This window comes from Balaenoptera musculus, chromosome 15 (genome assembly GCF_009873245.2).
Source record: "Balaenoptera musculus isolate JJ_BM4_2016_0621 chromosome 15, mBalMus1.pri.v3, whole genome shotgun sequence".
In the NCBI taxonomy this organism is placed as follows: Eukaryota; Metazoa; Chordata; class Mammalia; order Artiodactyla; family Balaenopteridae; genus Balaenoptera; species Balaenoptera musculus.
The window spans coordinates 31,813,910-31,833,763 of NC_045799.1; the positions used below are offsets into that span (position 1 = coordinate 31,813,910).

The following is a 19,854-nucleotide window of genomic DNA, read 5'->3' on the forward strand; positions in this document are numbered from 1 at the left end:
TCCTCTTCCAGGTTCCCCTCAGACACAGAGCTTTGGACAGAAGTTTTGAGCCCTAAATGTCTCTGGGGTGGGGTCATTCTATGAGGAGTGGTCCTAGTGGGGAGGATGCTGGGGCATCAGGTGTCCTGTCGGAAATCTGCAGACTGGGCCTGGCTGGCCACTACAATACCCCTCAGAGACTAGGGGTCTCCACGAGGAAAGGCACGCTGCTCACCCAGGCCTTAGCGCTTCTCCTCTCTGACTCAGCATCTCCCCATCTCACTCTGACTCTCACTCAGTGATTGTGGTGACAGGCATGGAAGCCCAATAACACCAACATACACCCCTTTCTCCTCCTCCCAAGTCAAAGGCAGGGGGCAGTGGGAATAGAAGCTGGGATCAAGGCTTGCTGGAAGAAGGTGGCATTTACCTGCTTGAGAATAGATGGAACCCCCAGATACCCCTGGTCACCCCCCAGTCCCATCTCTCTTCACTCACCCCTGAGCTCCTAAGTTACAGCCAGAGTGCCAAGAGGAAGAGGATGGAGGAGGGCGAATGCGTTCATTGTCATCCTGCATTTGTAGACGAATGGGCCGGCGCAGCCCCCAGGAGATGTTCAGCAGCCCCTCCACGATGAACTCATCTTCTTCCTGCCACAAAACAATTGGCAGGGTGAGCCCAGAAAAGCCCCAAGGAAGCCAGCACCATGTTGTTGGGGGTAATTGACAGCATCCTTGATGTGTCCAGCTGGGTGCACCCAAGTTACAGTCACAACCCAGCTCCAAGACACTCTCTCCACTTGAAACTACCCCTGAGGCTCTGAAGCTGACCTCAGAGGTCAGGGCAAAGTTGCCTCAAAATTCATAGACACGTGCAAATTATAATAATGGTTTTTTGTTGTTTTTATACTAATGATTTTAAAGAAAGCTAACTACATTTTTTTTTCTTTTTTTTTTCTTTTTGGCTGCGTTGGGTCTTCGTTGCTGTGTGCGGGCTTTCTCTAGTTGCGGCAAGTGGGGGCTACTCTTCATTGCGATGCGTGGGCTTCTCATTGTGGTGGCTTCTCTTGTTGCGGAGCACAGGCTCTAGGCACGTAGGCTTTAGTAGATGTGGCACACAGGCTCAGTAGTTGTGGCTCGCGGGCTCTAGAGCGCAGGCTCAGTAGTTGTGGCGCACGGGCTTAGTTGCTCTGCAGCATGTCGGATCTTCCCAGACCAGGGCTTGAACCTGTGTCCCCTGCATTGGCAGGCAGATTCTGAACCACTGTGCCACCAGGGAAGTCCAATTACATTTCTTAAAGTATGTGAGATTAACCCTGCTAACAGAAGCAAGAGCTAAAACCTTAAATTAGCTACTTTCCCTTCCCCTACTATGGAAAGTGATGTGTCTTTAGCTATAACATGTTATATGTTAATCTGACCCACTGGTTGAAGGAGATTTAAAGTAACATTTCCTCAAGTTTGTTCAACAGAATACTAGCTCCTCTAGCAGATCAATTGTTACCTTAAAAAGAGTACCATGTGATCCTGAGTTGGGAGATGATGTGTTAATCAGATTTCTTAACAGCAGAACTTCCCAGGCCAATAATTAGCTAATGTGCTACATAACAACTCTCCAAGAGGTGAATAAATCCTGCAAGAATTCCAACTTTATACTCAAGGGTTGTTGACTGATAAGAATTTAAATTTGAAACCCTTCTAAAAACATTTGCATGTTTTATCCCAAAGAAGTGGATCTCACTAATAACCATAAAACCTTTTAATCACCTATAAGACACACCTCAGAAAAGCTGTTTAAGGACCAAAATCTTGCTAATGGTCCAGCCACTGATTAGTAGAGGGTTTGAGGACAATGCCTAAAGGGTCAGGTTTTCTTTCTAGAGTTTCAGAAAAACCTTTCTGAACCCATGTTTTATAAGCAGGGCCAAGACCTGAGATCTGGGCTATGGCCACATCTTCAGGACAAGCCGCATGAATGAAGATGACACTTCAGTGAACAACTAACCTGGGCCCCAGGATCATCCTTAGAGAGGGAGGGGGTAATAAAGAAGGCAGGAGAAGAGTGGAGCAACTTTAGGGCATTTGGGGATCTTAGGGAGAAAAGCTTTATTTAAGCACAGGTCATATATGGCCTTCTAGCTGGTCAAGGTTGGCATCATTACTTTGTATCACATGATTGTAGGGCAGAATTTAACCCAAAGTAGGACTTTGCCTAAGTGGTGTGGTTTGAGGAACATACAAAAAGCCACTACATACTATTCCCAACCAGCCTGCCTTAGTAGCTGAAATTCTGCCATCTGGATATCCGTTTGTTTCTATGAATTAAATCCCCATGGCTTGACAACCTGAAAATGTGTTTAGAAGGGTATTACACACACCTTCTTATCGGTCAAGAACACTTGAGTATATATTACTCCACCATCTATCTGAAACAGGCTTTACAGAAATGGATACAGTATGCATAAGCTTAGATTCAGGATGGGGGCTGGGGAAAGACAGATGGATAACAAAGGACATTCCAAGAAGGCACTCGAGGAAGGCTGCTGCAGTTGTGGGGAAGGGCCAAGAGTTACCACCCAGAGCTTATGTAACTTGTCCAGGTTGCTTCAGCAATAGGGCATGGGCCCGGATGTGTCAACATAGAGGACTGGGTGAAGTTCCTGAATTGCCCAAGAGGAGGAAGGCTGCTTGAGAGTTAGTTGAAAGAGTCATTTCATGAAAGGGAGGGTTCTTCTTTTGAGGCTGGCGCTAGCCCAGCCACACAGCTGCAGGAATGTCTCCGGAACAGAAAAGCTCATCTTTTTTAGAACAAATTTGGGCCTGGGGTCTCCTTCCAAAGAACTCTAGGGACTCCCAATAACATCACTAGCATTGAGAGGCTCCTCACTGTAGCAGGAGAGGCAGGGACTCTCAGACCAGGAGACATGGAGACAAAGACGGGGCTGGCCACCAGGGAAGGAGCCTCACAGATCTTCCTTGGGACTCCTTACCTCACGATGTCGGAGCTGCAAATTCTGGCCTTCATAGTACAAGTTGTAGGTCTTCAGATGCAGGAGAAGTTCGTTCCTTAAGGGAAAAATACAAGAGGTGTCACAATCTCAGGTGAAGCCACTTATAATGCAGTTGTTCCCTCTTTTTCTCACCTCTAACCTGGCCTTCGACTTTCCAGTCTGGGTGTTTGTCTACATGTGTACATATACACATACACATACCCAGAGTTCAAGGTCAAGGTCAAGAGTAAATACTACCTAGAACAGACTGGATGTAAAGAGCAACTCCAGAAAACCAAGGCAGGTCTGGTCTGCTGACAAAGGTTGGCATCTCTCACAACACTCCCCAAACCCAAGCTAAATATGCAGGCCTTAATAAATCACAGATTCATAGAGGCAAACACACTTCAAAAGCCCATAGACAGGATTTCTCCAGACTCTCCACAGCCTTTCCTCCCTCACACATGCTGTGAGTGAGGAGGGGACAATCACTACAAACCTTCACAAGACTCAGAAACTCCTAGAATTTCAGAAAGTTAAAAGGGACAGGTCTGGGTCCCACTGACTTATGCTTCATTGACATGACCTTATCAGGTGTTTAAAAACTTACCAACTCCCATCAAGAGTAGAACAGATGAATAAAGGCAGCTATGGTCACACAATGGAGCAGCAATGAGAATATGAATGAACTACACATAATATGGATGAATCTCACAGATATTATGCTGAGTGAAAGAAGCCAGACACAAAAGAGCACATATTGTATGATTCCATTTATATGACATTCGAGGTAGATGTTAGAATTCAGGATAGTGGTTCACCTTTGGGAGTGGTGACTAGAAGTGGGCATGAGGGGGCTTCTGGACCCTAGCAATGTACACTTCTAGGTGCTTTTATCTTTTTAATCTATTCTAGGTGCTTTTAGTTTATAAAAATATTTTTTAAAAACCTTACAAGGCCTCTAAATACTGGTTTCCAAGTGGCCCCCCTGGGAGCACAGCTCTACTAAATGTGAGAGAGCATGTCACACCCTTTGTGATCAGAGTGAGAGCTGCCAAACCTGAAAATGCTGTGATCAAGTTTTATCTGAAAGTGAATGAGGGGAGGTCTGAGAAGGGCTTGAGGAGGCTGACGTGTGTTCTTTTCCCTATACTCAGGCAAGAGGCAAGGGAGTTCAGTCCCTCTAAGCCCAGCCATTCAATGGAGAGATTTGAGGCCACACAGGAGGTCAAAACCAGCTGGAAACTCGAAGAAGTTCGACAAGTTAAACCTAGATAAGCTGGAGTGAATTAGTAAAAAATGTGACTCCAAATAACCTAAAACAAAAGCTGTTTGATACTTTTGAACACAAAGATCTGAAACTAGGATTTAAAAGTACTGGTCAGTAGAAGCCCTGGGGGAAATCCATCAGTGAAGAGATAAGTATGATCCATAGCTCACACAACTGTGTGTCTGTGTATGGCCAAGTGTGTCTAAAGGAATTAAAACAATTTGGCCTCAAATAAATTAAACATTTCGTTAAGATAGAGAACATAAATATGTACAAATCTCTGTGCGGAATGTAAAAATATATCTGCAAACTTATAATTTTAAAAAGTCCATTTTGGCTTAGGCCCTGCCATATCAGCAAAAATCTGAGTTCAAAAGATTTTAGTGCATATAAAGAAATGAAACTCTCTCCTTCTGTTCAGGGGGCACCTGTGCCCATTTTAGCCAGAACCCCAGCAGCACAGGGACACGACCCAGCCAGGACTTTCCTGGGGTATACCACAGACAAGACAGTGAGCAGCCAGCACCAACTCCTCCTCCTGGAAGCCCTCCAGAACATCATCTCTTTTGAACCCCTAAGGGTGCCATGTCCTGAAGACCTCCTTAACTTCAATCTCTATGGCCAGGCTCTGGGGGCATGTTTTTTATCTATAGCAGCAACCTTGCTGATGCTCTCACTGGTCCACACTCAGTTGCTTTCTCCTTCTCACACACATGAACTCCTCTCGTGCACAGAGGAGGCTCCTCTGCCAGTGGCTTCCGTTCACATGGGACTGGCCACTGCAAACACAATACCATAGCAAAAAATCTTACTTGGAAATGTATTTATCTTGTCCACATGGGACTAGGGAAGTTTGGTGACTGTAGTCCATTCTTCCTTTCTCTTTTCATCAGATGAGAGGCCTATATTTGAAAGGTGAAGACAGAGGTTAAAGTCAGGTTGTGTCCTTAGGAACTCAGCAGACCATGTACCAGGGGCGGGGAGCACATGGCTCTCTGTCCCTGCCCCAGATCCACAGCTCAAGCAGCCCAACACTGACCCAGGGCCAGGGAAATGCCACACTGCTGGCTGCTGCCTCTGCTTGCCACAGTCTCTGAGAAAAATCCCACTTGATCATGGTGTATGATCCTTTTAATGCACTGTTGAAATTCAGTTTGCCAGTATTTTGTTGAGAATTTTTATATTTACTTTCTTCTAGTATTTCAGCCTGCAGGTTTTTAATTTTTTTTTTTTATTGTAATGTCCTTATCTGGCTTTGGTATCTGGCATTGTAAAATGAGTTTGGGAGTGTTCCATCTTCTTCAATTTTTTGGTAAGAGTTTGAGAAGGATCAGTATTAACTCTTCTTTAGATGTTTGGTAGAATTCGCCAATCAAACCATCTGGTCTTGGGCTTTTCTTTGTTGGGAGGTTTTAGATTGCAGATGTTCAATATCACTAATCATCAGGGAAACGTAAATCTTGCAAACTATTATATACAGGATGGATAAACAACAAAGTCCTACTGTATAGCACAGGGAACTATATTCAACATCGTGTGATAAACCATAATGGAAAAAATATGAAAAAGAATACATATGTGTATAACTGAGTCACTTTGCTGTACAGCAGAAATTAAATACATTATAAATCAACTATACTTCAATAAAATTTTTTGAAAAAACCACAATGAGATATCACCTCACACCTGTTAGAATGGCTATCATCAAAAAGACATGAGACAAGTGTTGGTGAGGATGCAGAGAAACTGAAACCCTTGTGCACTATTGGTGGGAATTTGTAAAATGGTGCAGCGCTGTGGAAAACAGTATGGCAGTTTCTCAAAAACTTAAAAATAGAACTGCCATATGATCCAGCAATTCTACTTCTGGGTACATACCCAAAAGAACTGAAAGTAGGACCTTGAAGAGATATCTGTACACCCATGTTCTTCACAGCATTAATCACAACAGCCAAAAGGTGAAAGCCACTCAAATATCCATCAGTGGATGAATGGATTAACAATGTGGGGGGTATATATATATATATATATATATATATATATATATATATATATATATATATACACACATATATATGTGGGGGGCATATATATATAAAATGTAATATTATTCAGCCTTAAAAAGGAAGGAAACCCTGTCACACATTACAACAAGGATGAACCATGAGGACATTATGCCAAGTGAAGTAATCTAGTCACAAAAGGACAAGTACTGTATGATTTTACTTACATGAGGTACCTAGGTCAAATCCATAGAGACAAGAAAGTAGAATGGTGGTTGCCAGGGGCTGGGGAAGGGGGAATGGCAAGTTACTATTTAATGGGTATAGAGTTTCAGTTTTGCAAGATGAAAACAGTTCTGTGGCTGGATGACAGTGATGGCTGCACAACAATGTGAGTGTACTTAATGCCACTGAACTGTACACTTAAAATGGTTATGATGGCAAATTTTATGTGTGTTTTGCCACAACTTTTTTAAATGGAAAAAGCAGGCAGAAAATCAGTGTTATAGTGACACAATGTGAAAAGGATTCAACCCACTGTTGCTGGCTTTGAAGCTGGGGGAATCGGGTGTGAGCCAAGGAATGTGGGTGGCCTCTAGAAGCTGGAAAGGACAAGGAAATGGATTCTCCCCTAGATCCTCTAGAAAAGAACACAGGCCCTGCCAAAACCTTGATTCTAGTCCAGGAAGACCCATGTCAGACCTCTGACCTACAGAACCAGAAGATAATAAATTTGTATTGTTTTAAGCCACTAAGTTTTGGTAATTTGTTACAAGAACAACAGGAAACTAATACAAAGGCCCCCTAAGGAAGGGGTGTAAGTGGGAGGAGGGGAGTGGAGGGCTGAGTTCCATTTAGAAAATTCATACCCCACCTGTATACCCAAAAGTGGTACCCCAAGAACACAATTGTTCTCTCTAAATTTTAATTTTTCAATTCTTCAAAAAAAATCATAAAATTTGGAGTATATATGTACTACAAAAAAGGAAAAGGAAAGAAAGTCAGACTACTGAGAAAGTTTTTCTTTTTTTCTTAAGTGACAATTACCATAACTAGTGAGTACCCATTTTTTTTAAAGCACCTCTTCTATGCATATGTAAATGTATACGTTCATTTATTGTGTGCCTAAGATGTGTCAAAGCTTTGCGTTTACTGATGGCATTTCAACAGCAAGTAAACTGGCACAGCCCTGCCTTCAAGTGTACATAGTCCAGCAGGAGGTGGATATGAGGGGAAAGACAATTCTGTCGAGGAGGGCAGATGCCACAGCAGCACACAGGAAAGGCACCTGATCTGGACTTGGGTGGGGTCCCAGGAGCTTTCTGGAGGAAGTGAACTCTAAACTGAGACCTCAGTGATGAGATAGAGCTGGCAAAGGTGAGGGGCAGAGTGGTCCAGGCAGGAGCATGCACCAAGATGGGGTGGTGTGGGGCTTCCCTGGTGGCGCAGTGGTTGAGAGTCTGCCTGCTAATGCAGGGGACACGGGTTCGGGCCCTGGTCTGGGAGGATCCCACATGCCGCGGAGCGGCTGGGCCCGTGAGCCACAACTACTGAGCATGCGCATCTGGAGCCTGTGCCCCGCAACGGGAGGGGCCGCGGTGGTGAAAGGCCCGCGCACCGCGATGAAGAGCGGTCCCCGCACCGCGATGAACAGTGGTCCCCGCTTGCCGCAACTGGAGAAAGCCCTCGCACGAACCGAGGACCCAACACAGCCAAAAATAAATAAATAAATAAATAAAGTAGCTATAAAATTAAAAAAAAAAAAAATAGATCTGACCTTTAAAAAAAAAAAAAAAAAAGATGGGGTGGTGTGTGTGCTGGACCTTGACCATGTCGAGGACTTTGGACTGTGAAGTACAATGGGGGGTGTGGTAGGCTGAATAATGGACTCCAAAGATATCCAGGTCCTAATCCCTGGAACCTGTCAATGTCACCTTATATGGTGACAGGGACTTTGCAGATGTGATTAAATTAAGGATCTTGAAATGGGAAGACTATCCTAGATTATCTGGGTGGACCCTAAATGTAATCACAAATGTCCTAATAAGAAAGGCAGAGGGAGATTCTACAGACAACCTCAGCAGAGAAAGATATTTGAAGATGTTACGCTGCGGATGAAAGATGGAGAAAGGGACCATGAGCCAAGAAACACAGCCAGAAAAGGCAAGCAAATGAAATTCCCCCCACAGCCTCTAGAGGGAGGGCAGCCCTACTGACACCTTAGTTTTGGTCCACTGAAACCAATGTCAGACTTCTGGCCTCCAGAATGTAAGAGAGTATATTTTTGTTGTTTCAAACCACCAAGTCTGTGATCATTTTTTTATAGTGGCAATAGGAAAACAAGGGGAGTTATAAGGGAAGGGTGTGATCTGAGTTGAATTTTGGAATGATTATCCTACTCTGCTGTCTACTTTGAGAAAGGATTGGGGAAGAAAACAGAGGTAGGGGGACCAATTGAGAGGCCTGTCCCAGGGAAGCAGGCAATGGGGATGGAGTAACAGTCTAAAGAGTTTAAAGAGGTAGAGAAAAAGTCATGATCTATCAATAAAAAGATTTGGAAAGGGCCAGATTCGACACAGGGGTAAAGGCAGAGTCCAGCACGATGCCTGGCTACTGGTGAGGATAGCGATGTAGGTGGCCATGAACAGTCACAAGCACTGGTGTGAGGAACACGGACTGAGTCTGAGGCAGGGCCATGGAACCCCGTGATGCAGATGACAAGAAGCACAGCCAGGTCTGCGGCCCAGGAGAATGACAGTGTGGAGCTCCCGGGGAGGGAATCCTGGCTTGGCTGAAGGGAGGGAGGTCAGGAGAGTGGCAAGGTTACCAGGGAGAGAGCAGGGAGGGCTGAAGGGGCAGGGCCAAGGGCAGGTATCCAAAGGACCCAGTAGGTCAGGGATGGGCAGAGAAAAAATGAGTCCCTATAAGAGGAGGGAAAACAGGAGACACAGTATCCTGGAAGCCAAGAGAACAGGGGGCCCTGAGAAGGAGGCCAAGATCAGCAGAGCCAGGAGCTGGTGGTGGGAACCCAAGGAAAGGAAACCCAGAGGGGCCTCTGATTTACCACACAGAATCATGGGGGACCTCGGCCAGAGCCAATGCCAAAGCTTGGATGGAGTAGAAATCAGATTAGTAGTGCCTGGCCATTGACAGAACTCATCCTGAACATTCAGGTCTTTCTCCAACCAGGGAAATATCCTATACTTGCTTTGATTACTGCTTCTCTTCCTTCCATTCTTGGTTTTTCTTCTGCAATGTCTCTATCCCCTCTCTCCAGCACTATACATACATACATACATACTTACATACATCCCTGCAGTTATCCTCCAAGTCTCGTATAATTTTTACTCACAGTCTCCACCTCCTTATTTTCCCCAGAATTCTACAGCTAATTTTCTAACTCACTGATTGGATTTTCTGCAGGACTCTCATTCACTGCCTCCATAGTAACCTATAATTTGGTAATTTTGTTTTGGATCTGAAAGCAATCTGTCCTGCTCCTAAGACAAATCCCTTTTGACAGTATGTCCTCTTAAATCTACTGAAAATACCAATTAGAGAAATTAAGTCTTTTCTGCAGTTACTAAAACTATTTGGTACTTGAGGAAAACAGGCAGATTAATGAAACAATATCACATACAGAAATAGACCCAAATATATTTGGGAACATAGAATGTGCGTTACCTTTCTAAATAGCAGGGAAAAGATAGATTAATAAAACAAAATGTTGCTGGAGAATTGACTGGCCTTTGGAAAGGGGGAGATGGGGAATCTAAATCCCTACCTTACTCCTCCACCAAAAGAAATCATAAATGAATTAAAAAATTAAACACATAAAATGCTAAAAGGAAATGTAGGGAATTTTGAACTGGGGAAAACTTTCTTGACCCAAAATCCAGAAGGCATGATGAAAAAAGAAAACTGGATACCAATCTGTAAAAATTTTAAGCTTCTGCTTAGAAAAAAAGTTTACCTTATCCTGAGTCAAAAGGCAAATGACAAATTGGGGGAAAATATTTACAATACATATTATGAAAGGTTAATCTCCTTAATATGTAAAAGTCTTTAATAATTCAGTAAGAAAAAGACTACACTCAATAGAAAATTTGTCAAAGCACATGAACAGATAGCTCACAGAAAAATAAATACAAATAGTTAATAAAGATGTTCAACTTCCCTCATCACTATTTTTTACTTACCAGGTTGATAAAAATCATCAAGTAGTCTGATGGCCCAAATGTGGGAATTCTCTAAACCTCTCTCTGTCTACATATTGAGTGATTTCACCAAGGCTATTGCTATAAATCTGACCTATAGACTCAATTGGCCCAATCTTTGTCTCCAGCCTGACTTCTCCCCACCTTTTTTCTTACTTTTATGTTTCTTGGGTTAGGAATGTTAGGAAAATACTTACACAGCTGACCACATTGTTGAATTGAAATTACAGGTAGCTGATTCTAGGACCCAACCCCTCCTTTGTCTATCTCAAGGACAACAACTGCATCTGTCTTCATAAACTTTCCAACCATCACCACAAATCACTGGCTACCTCCAGCCAGCTGGAGAGGAAAAAAAGCCAGCTACATTTACATACCCTTTAAGGCAAACACAGTAGCGGAGCAAACAAAAGGCCGGAAATTTAGAGTTCAGTCCAATATTGCTTAAGCAGAGGATTGTTTCTCACACAAGGAAGAGTCAGAGGAAGATGGTTGATGGGGCTGGGATCCACATTCAATTGGACACTTCTGCCAAGGGTGCCTGCCAATATCTACAGTCTCAAAGACAGGGATTTGCTCAACTAGCTGGTTGCAATTCTTCTGCCTTCTCTGTTATTATCAAGAATTTATGAAGCCCTCCTGGACTCCACAAAGCCTTGTAAGGATCATTTCCAAGCATCACTTGCACACTGCCTTGAGAATATAGAACCAATCTTCACCATCTCTTTGAAGAGGGGAAAGCAAGACAGAGAGGAAGGAGGGGGCTTCCCACATCAGCCAGCATCTCAGGCACAGAACGGAGACTGCTCACTGCTTCCCACACAGAGAAAGGAGGAGAGAGACAGAATGGGACAGGAATGAAAGGGCAGATTTGACACAAATAATCTTTGACATGGAGTCACTCTTTAGAAGTCTAAAACATATTTAAACCTACTGAACCCCCCCGTGAACATGGCCATTTAGCCCTCAAGACTTCTAGATCAGTACAACTTCTCTTTAGAAAAACCTTAAAAGATAAAATGTGTATTGAATGTCTACTAACTACAAAGCATGTCTGCTAACATGTCTGGAGATGTGAATACCGTTAGGCTTGCCAAGTCAGGACATGAGCCTCCTAGTCACCTAGTCACAGTGGAGACCTACTGAGGCCACTAACCAGTCAGTCCTCTCTTCTGGCACCACTTCATGCCCTGGCATGTTCTGGGTTCTCCTCAGCTCCATTAAATGCCTGGGTAATGCCATGCAGCCTGTCAGCAGAACCTAGCACTTCCCATGTGAAGATCCATCCACTACTTCCTGCCTGCTCCCAGGACAACTTGAGGGCACAACCTTCTCCAAGATCCAAGAGAATGTCTTGACAAAGGGAAGGTTCCTAAGCTATTGAAGATGATGACATCCCAGCTACAAAGAACTTTCTACGCCTGTTTTTCATGCTCTGTGAGTGTGCCCATGCTTCTCAGACCCAAATAAACTCACATGTTCCCTAGACACTGATCCAAAACTTACCTCCCCCTACAAACTGTTCTCGCTGTCCCTGGGCAGTGTTGGGGGGATAGGCATCCACACCTCAGCCTGTCCTTCATTACAGCACTTACCACCACACAGAAACCATTCATTTGGTGTTTCTTTCCCCTCCCAGGCCTAGAGCTCTCTCTCTTTGGACCCCCAGCTCCCACACTGTGCCTCTCTCCTGCAAATATTCCCATTCTCATTATTAATTCTTCAGCGGAGACAGTGGATTCAACAGTCAGCCCAAAGAAAGCTAACCTGCTGTCTTAGGTTAGGTAATTCCTAGAGGCAGAGGTCAAAATGAGGATTCTTGTGCACATGAGTTATTAAGGAATTGATTTCAGGAGAAACCTGTAAGGGAGTGAGGGAAGAAGGACTGGGCTGGGGAAGGAACTGGAGCCCAGCCACAGCCTGATTCCATGGGAGCTCTAGGGTGTGAACAACTCCACCGAATTGTCCCACCCTAAGACAGGCAGGCCAGGCCTTTGTACCCCGCGCTAGTCAGTCACTGGTTGAGAGCCACCTCTGGGAGGAGGGGGTGAGCACCCAGGCATTATCCTGCAAGAGCAATTCTCAAGACTAGGGAGCAACTGAGACCTGTCAGCAGTCCACACCCATAACACGCAGTAGATAAAGGGGGGGCTTCCCTGGTGGCACAGTGGTTAAGAATCCGCCTGCCAATTCAGGGGACACAGGTTCAATCCCTAGCCTGGGAAGATCCCACATGCTGCGGAAGCCCGTGTGCCACAACTACTGAGCCTGCGGTCTAGAGCCCGCAAGCCACAGCTACTGAAGCCCATGCGCCTAGAGCCTGTGGTCTGCAACAAGAGTAGCCACGACAATGAGAAGCCCACGCACTGCAACGAAGAGTAGCCCCCACCTGCCGCAACTAGAGAAAGCCCACGCACAGCAACAAAGACCCAACGCAGCCAAAAATAAAAACAAATAAATAAGTTTACTAAAAAAAAAAAAAAGAATCCACCTGCCAATGCAGGGGACATGGGTTCGAGCCCTGGTCCGGGAAGATCCCACATGCCGCAGAGCAGCTAGGCCCGTGCACCACAACTACTGAGCCTGCACTCTAGAGCCCGCGAGCCACAACTACTGAAGCCCGCGCACTGTAACGAAGCGTAGCCCCCACTTGCCACAACTAGAGAAAGCCCGCACGCAGCAACGAAAACCCAATGCAGCCAAAAACAAATAAATAAATTTATTTTTTAAAAAATAGATAAAGGGGATCTGGGTGGGTACCAGCAGCGGCCACTACATCTGCTTCACGTTAGGGCTTGAAGCTCCTGGCTCCATCACCTTCCTCTACCCACTCTCAAGCTGGGACGAAACAGCTGCCTGCACAGGATCTCCAGGTGTGGTCGGTACAAGGCTGAGCTGCAGGAATGGGGACAGACTTGCCCAAGTTCTGGACCAGTCAAAACCCCGTAGCTACCCTGTAGCTGTTGCACAAAAGATCCTTTCCTCTTTCTTTTCACAGAACCACTCCCCCACTCACAGGTGTTTCCAGCCTCCCCAAGAATAAATGAGGGGCCAGCCAGGCTCTTGAAATTAACCAGCTCAGTTTCCTGTGATGAGGGCAAGCATTAAGTCCTCAGGAAGCTTGAGGAGGTCGGAAAGGCATCAAAGCTCGGTTCAAAGAGAGCAGAAGCTCCTCTGTTCTTAGCTCTTGGTTCCTCCAGACTCCTGTGCCATCACTCGCCTTCTTTCAGGGAGCCCAGAGAACACACTGAAGTCAATCTGGTCTCAGAGCATCCCCAGGAGGCTAGCTAATCCCTACACAGTTTCTGTTCCAGCCTAGAGACCAAGTGTCTCTCATCTTATTGATCAACTGGAAAGTCCCCAGCAGGCAAATTCAGAACAGAAAGGGGAGCCACCCCTGGCTGGAAAGTCCAGAGTGAGATGAAGACCCCCTTTGGTGTTTTGTTTGTTTTCTGTTTCCTAAAGGGTCTTTCTGGTTGCATAACAGGGGCCAGGCCCCGCCCCACTCCCACCTCAGCTCCCAGGGTAGGATGGGGGGTGCCGGAGCAACAGTGAATTTATAGGACCCAGGCAGTCCCAGTCTCTAAGAAAATATAACTAGGAGAGAGAGACAGGCTAGGAAAGGGGAGGGCTTATTCCATGAAGCATTCCCAGGGGGGCAAACCCCACAGAGCCACCCCCTGACCAGCGAGAAGGACATGCACTTGGCAAGCCTCAGCTGAAACCAAAGTGGGAAGGAGTAACAGCTGAACTCAGGACACACGACATCTCAGAGGTTCTAATTCTGGGTGCTCATTAGACTCTCTTGGAGGGGGAGTGGGGTAGGGGGTTAATTTGAAATTCTTGATGTCACGGCTGCAACTCAGACCAATTTCATCAGACCCTCCGGGAGGAGCTCCAGCGACGAGCATTTTTAAAACCTCCCCAGGTCATGCCAATGTACAACCAGGGCTGAGAACCACTATGAAATCTGATGGGGATAGAGCTGTGTAAACTGAGGACACCCCCAAATGCATCTCAACGAAGCCTTTCAAGAATGGAAGAAACAGAATTTTCTAAAAGCAAACTGAGTTGAGTCTTTAGTGCCCCCCTTCCCATTACTAATATTTCAAAGGGGAGAGGGGACAGTGCAGAGCATCCCCGAGGATCAGTGTGTGCAGGCACAGAGCTGATGCAAGGGGCCCCATCACCAAACCAGGGCACCACATCACAGAAGCCAGGGAGCCAGCTGCAGGCCCCAGATGCAAAGGAAACACTAGCTGGGGGCCTGCAGCTTCCCCTTTTGGGGCCTCTCCCCACCTCTTCTCTGAACCCTTGTCGGCCCTGCCCTCTGGGGACAATCTGGAGCTCTAGGGTTGGAGAAGAAAGTTATCTGACACGGTGCTTCACACTATAGTATCGAAGACTGCCTCATCAGGTCTCCTGAGGGACTCTGCTTTGTAACCAAGCAGTGAGAGAGGAGACAGTGCTGACCCCTCTGCACTTCAGCCTCCTCGTATGGAGGCAGGAAGAAGTGTTGATGGCAAACAGGAAACCCCAGCCCTACCGCGCCACACAAGGAAGGAGACTTGAGCTGCGGCCTGGGGCCCTGCCAAGATCTAGAGATTACAAGAGATTCCACCTGAGCCTGTCCTGAACATGGGCAAAACTCGTGCTGCCTAGGAAGGAAACAGCATACTTTGCCTTCCATCTACATGCTTTCTTCAATAAAAGGCCCACTTACTGGTCAGACCCATGTGCCTCCTCCATCCCTTTCCCACCCCATGTCCAGGCCCCCAGGGAACCACCCACATGGTTCTCAGTCACTCTGCTCAGGAAAAGAACATCAAACAGCACCAAAGGGAGAGATAAGGTCAAGTGTACTGGGTATATGTACTCTACTTCCTCAGCTTTATTGTGAATGTGAATACAAAGCTTTGCCCCTCCACACCCCAAAAGGACGTTAGACGTTAGGGAAAAGGGAGGGGAAGGTATTTGGGAAAAGGTTGGCTTGTCCTGCCTGAGGAGGGAGGGCACTTAACGTGGAGGCAGGTAGCAAAGAGAACTAACAGAAGACTAGTCAAAGGAGGCCCTGGTCTCCTGTTTCCCTCACAAATAGGGAACAGAACAATCACAACAGTATTACTATGTTAATAATAAAACAACAAGTGTGAATAATAGACAACTACCAGAAATGCAAGCTTACTACAGGCTAGATATTACCTGCTTCGACTCATTTAATCTCCATAACAACCCCATGAACAAAGAAACATTAATATTCCCGTTTTGTAGATGAAGAAACTGAGGCACAAAGAAGTGAAGTAACTTGTCCAAAGACACACAGCCAGGAAGAGGCAGAGCTAGAGTTCAAACCCAGGACTGTCTGATGCAAAGCAGAACCCCTATTTAGTACAGCTTCTCTTGAGGTGAATGGGAAGAAAGAGTTTTCAGCTAAAAGTCACCTGACCTGGCCATATTCTAGAGAAGTGTATATCAGAATCCCCCAGAGGGCTCATTGAATACAGATTCCTGTCCCCGTCCTCCCAGTTTCTGATTCAGTACCTCTAGAGTGGGGCCTGAGAATGTGCATTCCTAGCAAGCTCCCAAGTGATGCTGGTGCTGCTGGTGACAAGACTCTAGATGCCTTCTCCTATTCCTTACAAGAACCCACAGGGAAGGCTTTATTTTTATCACTTTAAAGATGAGGAAACAGAAGGTCCCGGAGGTCAGGTGACTTGTCCCAGGTCACAGAGCTGACATGATGAGGCCAGTGCTCCTTCTGTGGTGCCCTGGCTGGACATGAGGGTCTCCGAGTAGGACAGGCAGCTGGAGGCTGGCTTCAGCTGCTGGCCACAGCACACCCCAGAGTCCTGGGGAAGGCAGGTGAGTCAGTGACTGGCCTGGCAGACAAGCTGAAGGAAAAGCAGACCTTGCAGGAGCCCGGGATGGAGATCCCATCCAGGGACCCAGGTATTTGCAATGTTACACAGCCACGAATCCCCAGACACATCTCACCCTCTGTCTAAAGAACAAGCTACCCCCTACACTCATGGGCCCCAAAAACCACCTGCCCCCCTCCTCCTGGAAAAAACCTGGGGGCCTGACTGACAACAGGTACGAGGTCCCTGCTGACAGGCAATCTCACTCCTATCTCAGGAGGCAGTCTCTGTCTGGTCCACCTGCCAGATGAGGACCTGAGATTCAGCAGGACAAGTGGCCAAGCTGGGCGCCCTCCTGCCAGCAGCAAGGTCTGCAGAACCCCAGCTCCTTCCACCGACAGCTGGGGCCTTGACCCTTCTTGCTCAGGCCTTCCTCACACAGGTGTGAGACCCTCAGTGTGGCTGGGGAAGATCTGAGGGAATGGTCTCGGGATGCCTGCCGGGAAGGCCTGCCTCCTACTCTCACGCCAGAGGGCAGGTGGCCAGGCGAGTGACCCCGAGAGTCACAACAAACAGTCACCCCCCACCAAACGATCATTTCGCGGGCCCAGATGAGCAACTACTTGTTTATAGGGAAGTCCTGTCAACAACTACAAGATTTTGACTTCAGGACGGATATTTAGAAGGAAACCCAAAGACCCTTAGCCTCATATGGGATGAGCAGGGTGTTGGAATGGGGCCAAAAAAGGCATGAAGGAAGCAAAAACTCCAGACAGAAGAAGCGGTATGTGTGTGAATGTGTAGGTGTGGATGGGAGTAAAAGTATAGATGTAGATATGTAAGGGAGAGTGTGTGTGTAAATGTGTCCATATGGGTGTGAGGGAGAGAGCGTGCAAGTGCACATATGAATGTGTGGTATGGGTGTGTGAGGGAGTGTGTGTGTGTATGCAAAGAACTTAGACTGCAGCTCAGAGAACCCAAAGACCCAGAAAGCGAACCCTCCGGTATCTAAAGGCCCCAGGGAAGGTCCTGGCCACCTCTGCCTCCCTGATGGAAGGGAAGCAGCGCCTCCGTCATCTTCAGCCAGAGGGGCCCTGCCCAGATGGCCCCTCACAGGATAAAGCTCAACAAAGTGCAAAACTCCATGTAACTGACTTGGCATGAGGAAAGAGTGGAAAGTTAGTGGAGGCATACAAGACAAGTAAGACTAAGCATTCCTTCACCTGCATTTCTCAAAACCGAGGGCTATTTTATGGGTATTTAAAGTCCTGCCTTCAGAAGGGCAAATTAAGCTTTCCTCCAGCCCAATAATTGCAAGGTTTAAGTGGAGCCCTGTCCCACAGGGAGGGCCCAAGATCTGTGTCACTCCTCATGCTCTGAGCCCCCACTCGCCATCAGCTCTAGGCACTGCTGGCTGATCCTGGCAGGTGAGGAGGCCGTCTCCAGTTCCCCACTTCCTACAAGCACAGGTTTCTTTCTGGCCATGCTTCCTGTTTACTAAGTGCTTCTCTGAAACTCATCTCTGACCTCACATCCCCTTCCTAAGGGAACCCCAGCAGTTCTTCCCTTTTTTGGTGTTATAGGCTGAGACTATGAGCTTTGTGTGCAGAGATCTTAGGGTTTCCTCTCCTTGCTACCCAGGGCCAGGATTGGAAACCCAAAAGCCCAAAGCGCTGGCCTCCTCCACCGCCAGAGACAGGCAGGTTCCTCGCCCTTGGAAGCAGTAAGGAAGGCCAGCGGAGGAAGGGTCAGTGTGTGCTGAGCCCTCCCCTGGGGCAGCCACTGTGGGGCATCTCACATCCACCCTTTTTTAACCTCATTAATGCCCTACAACAAGTGTGGGGAAATTCAGCCGCACATAGCAGATCTCAGACCCAGGAGAAACAGCTCATCCAGGGGTTTCCAGAACATTTCCAGGAGGCTGAGGGGAAGTTTACCACAAAACCACACTCACACCCTCCTCTGCCTGTCCTGCAACCAGCTGACTAACCCTAAAGAAAAATCAGCACCACGAAAACCAAACTTCTCAAAATGGCCTTCAAAGGCTGTTTCCGTAAAATCTTTATACTTCCCCCACTGTCTGGTATTAAAAGAGCAGCCTTCTGCTGGGCAGAGAGAAAACAGGCAGAACCAGGTGAAGAAATTTCCAGAGAACACAGTAGGCACATCTGTCCTCCCAGACCTACATTCTTTCACCAGCTCGCTGGAGGGTTGGGGCAGGCTCTTCTGGAAGACTGCTTAATGAGAAACTTAAAACATTTTCCACAGAACAAGGCATCCCAGAGTAAAGCCACTTGACCCACTCCCATGACCCCTGAATAGAGCCACACAACCTAGGATCCAGTTTCTGGGTACTGAAGCTTCCTGACCTCCTCTCACCTCAGACCAGACTGAAACACACATACATACCACCTCCCCTGCCCCCACCCCTCTGCACCATGTTCCCAATTATCCTGTCACATACACAACCCACCACATGCACAAGAGAGCAATCCTTGCCCCAAATATCTGTATAATCAACTGTAAGAGCCTATGTGGAGCCTTAGGAAGAGGGCACTGATTATCTGAGGCCACTACCTATCTTCCCAGAGTTCTTAGGATCTCATGGATTCCACCAGTTAAAGTCCTCCCTGAATCCCAGGCAGGCTGACCCTGCCTGTGGACAAAGCATTCAGCAGCCATACCCACAGCTGCCATTGGTGGGTATTTAGTAGGGTGAGTTGAGCCACAGGATCTGGAATACACAAAGGATGCTTAAAATAGAAAGGCTGAGGTTCTCCTTCTCAATCTTTAAGAAAGATGGTCTCAACGACACGACTTCCACCCGGTTTGGACCTCACTCACGGCATGACAGCTGTTAGGTTTGAGGCACAGTGAACCCCAAGCACACCCTCTCAATCCCACCACCACCCACAGAAAACCCTGGTATAAGATGATTTGCCAGCAACCAGCAAGCCCCAAATGTGATTAGTTCTGAGGCCCACTGGCCATCCACCTTTGTCCTGCCAGGCTGAGATGGAGGTCAGACGCTGACCCTCACCCCAGGTAATGGCGGCAGAGGCAGCAAGGATGGCCAGGACCTTGTGGCCCTGCCTGAAATGAAAATACCAGAGACCAAGCACCACAATTCTCTCCCAGGTCTTTCTTGTTCCTTTCATTTTTATTATACAAGTAAAACAGACTTTTTAAATTTTAAAAATATAGGTAAGCAAAAAGATTAGGAGCCACAAAAGGACGATTACTGTGCAATTGCACTTTTATAAGAAACCTAGAAGAGGGAAATTCATGAAGACAGTAAGTATAATAGAGGTTACCAGGGCTGGGGTGAGGGGAGGGAATGGGGAGTTAGTGTTCAACGGGTACAGTCTCTGTTTGGGATGATGGAAAAGTTCTGGAAAAGAATAGTGGCGATGGTCATACAACACTGTGAATGCACTTAATGCCACTGCTATGGTCTGAATATGTGTATCCTCCCCGAATTCATATGTTGAAATCCTATGATGGTATTAGGAGGTAATTAGGTCATAAGGGTGGAGCC

At 46.7% G+C, this 19,854-nt stretch overlaps 1 protein-coding gene across 2 annotated transcripts in view; it reads right to left on the minus strand.

The window, feature by feature from the left end:
* RASSF2 (Ras association domain family member 2) overlaps nt 1–19,854 on the minus strand; it is a 41,390-nt gene that overhangs the window by 14,919 nt on the left and 6,617 nt on the right. For both annotated transcript variants that reach the window (XM_036827588.1, XM_036827589.1), the window contains exons 2-4: nt 5,051–5,140; nt 2,969–3,044; nt 478–629 (exon numbers count right to left, since the gene is read on the minus strand). In XM_036827588.1, the coding sequence (XP_036683483.1) occupies nt 478–629; nt 2,969–3,044; nt 5,051–5,109 (287 nt within the window). In that variant the 5' untranslated portion in view covers nt 5,110–5,140. The remainder of the gene's footprint in view (nt 1–477; nt 630–2,968; nt 3,045–5,050; nt 5,141–19,854) is intronic.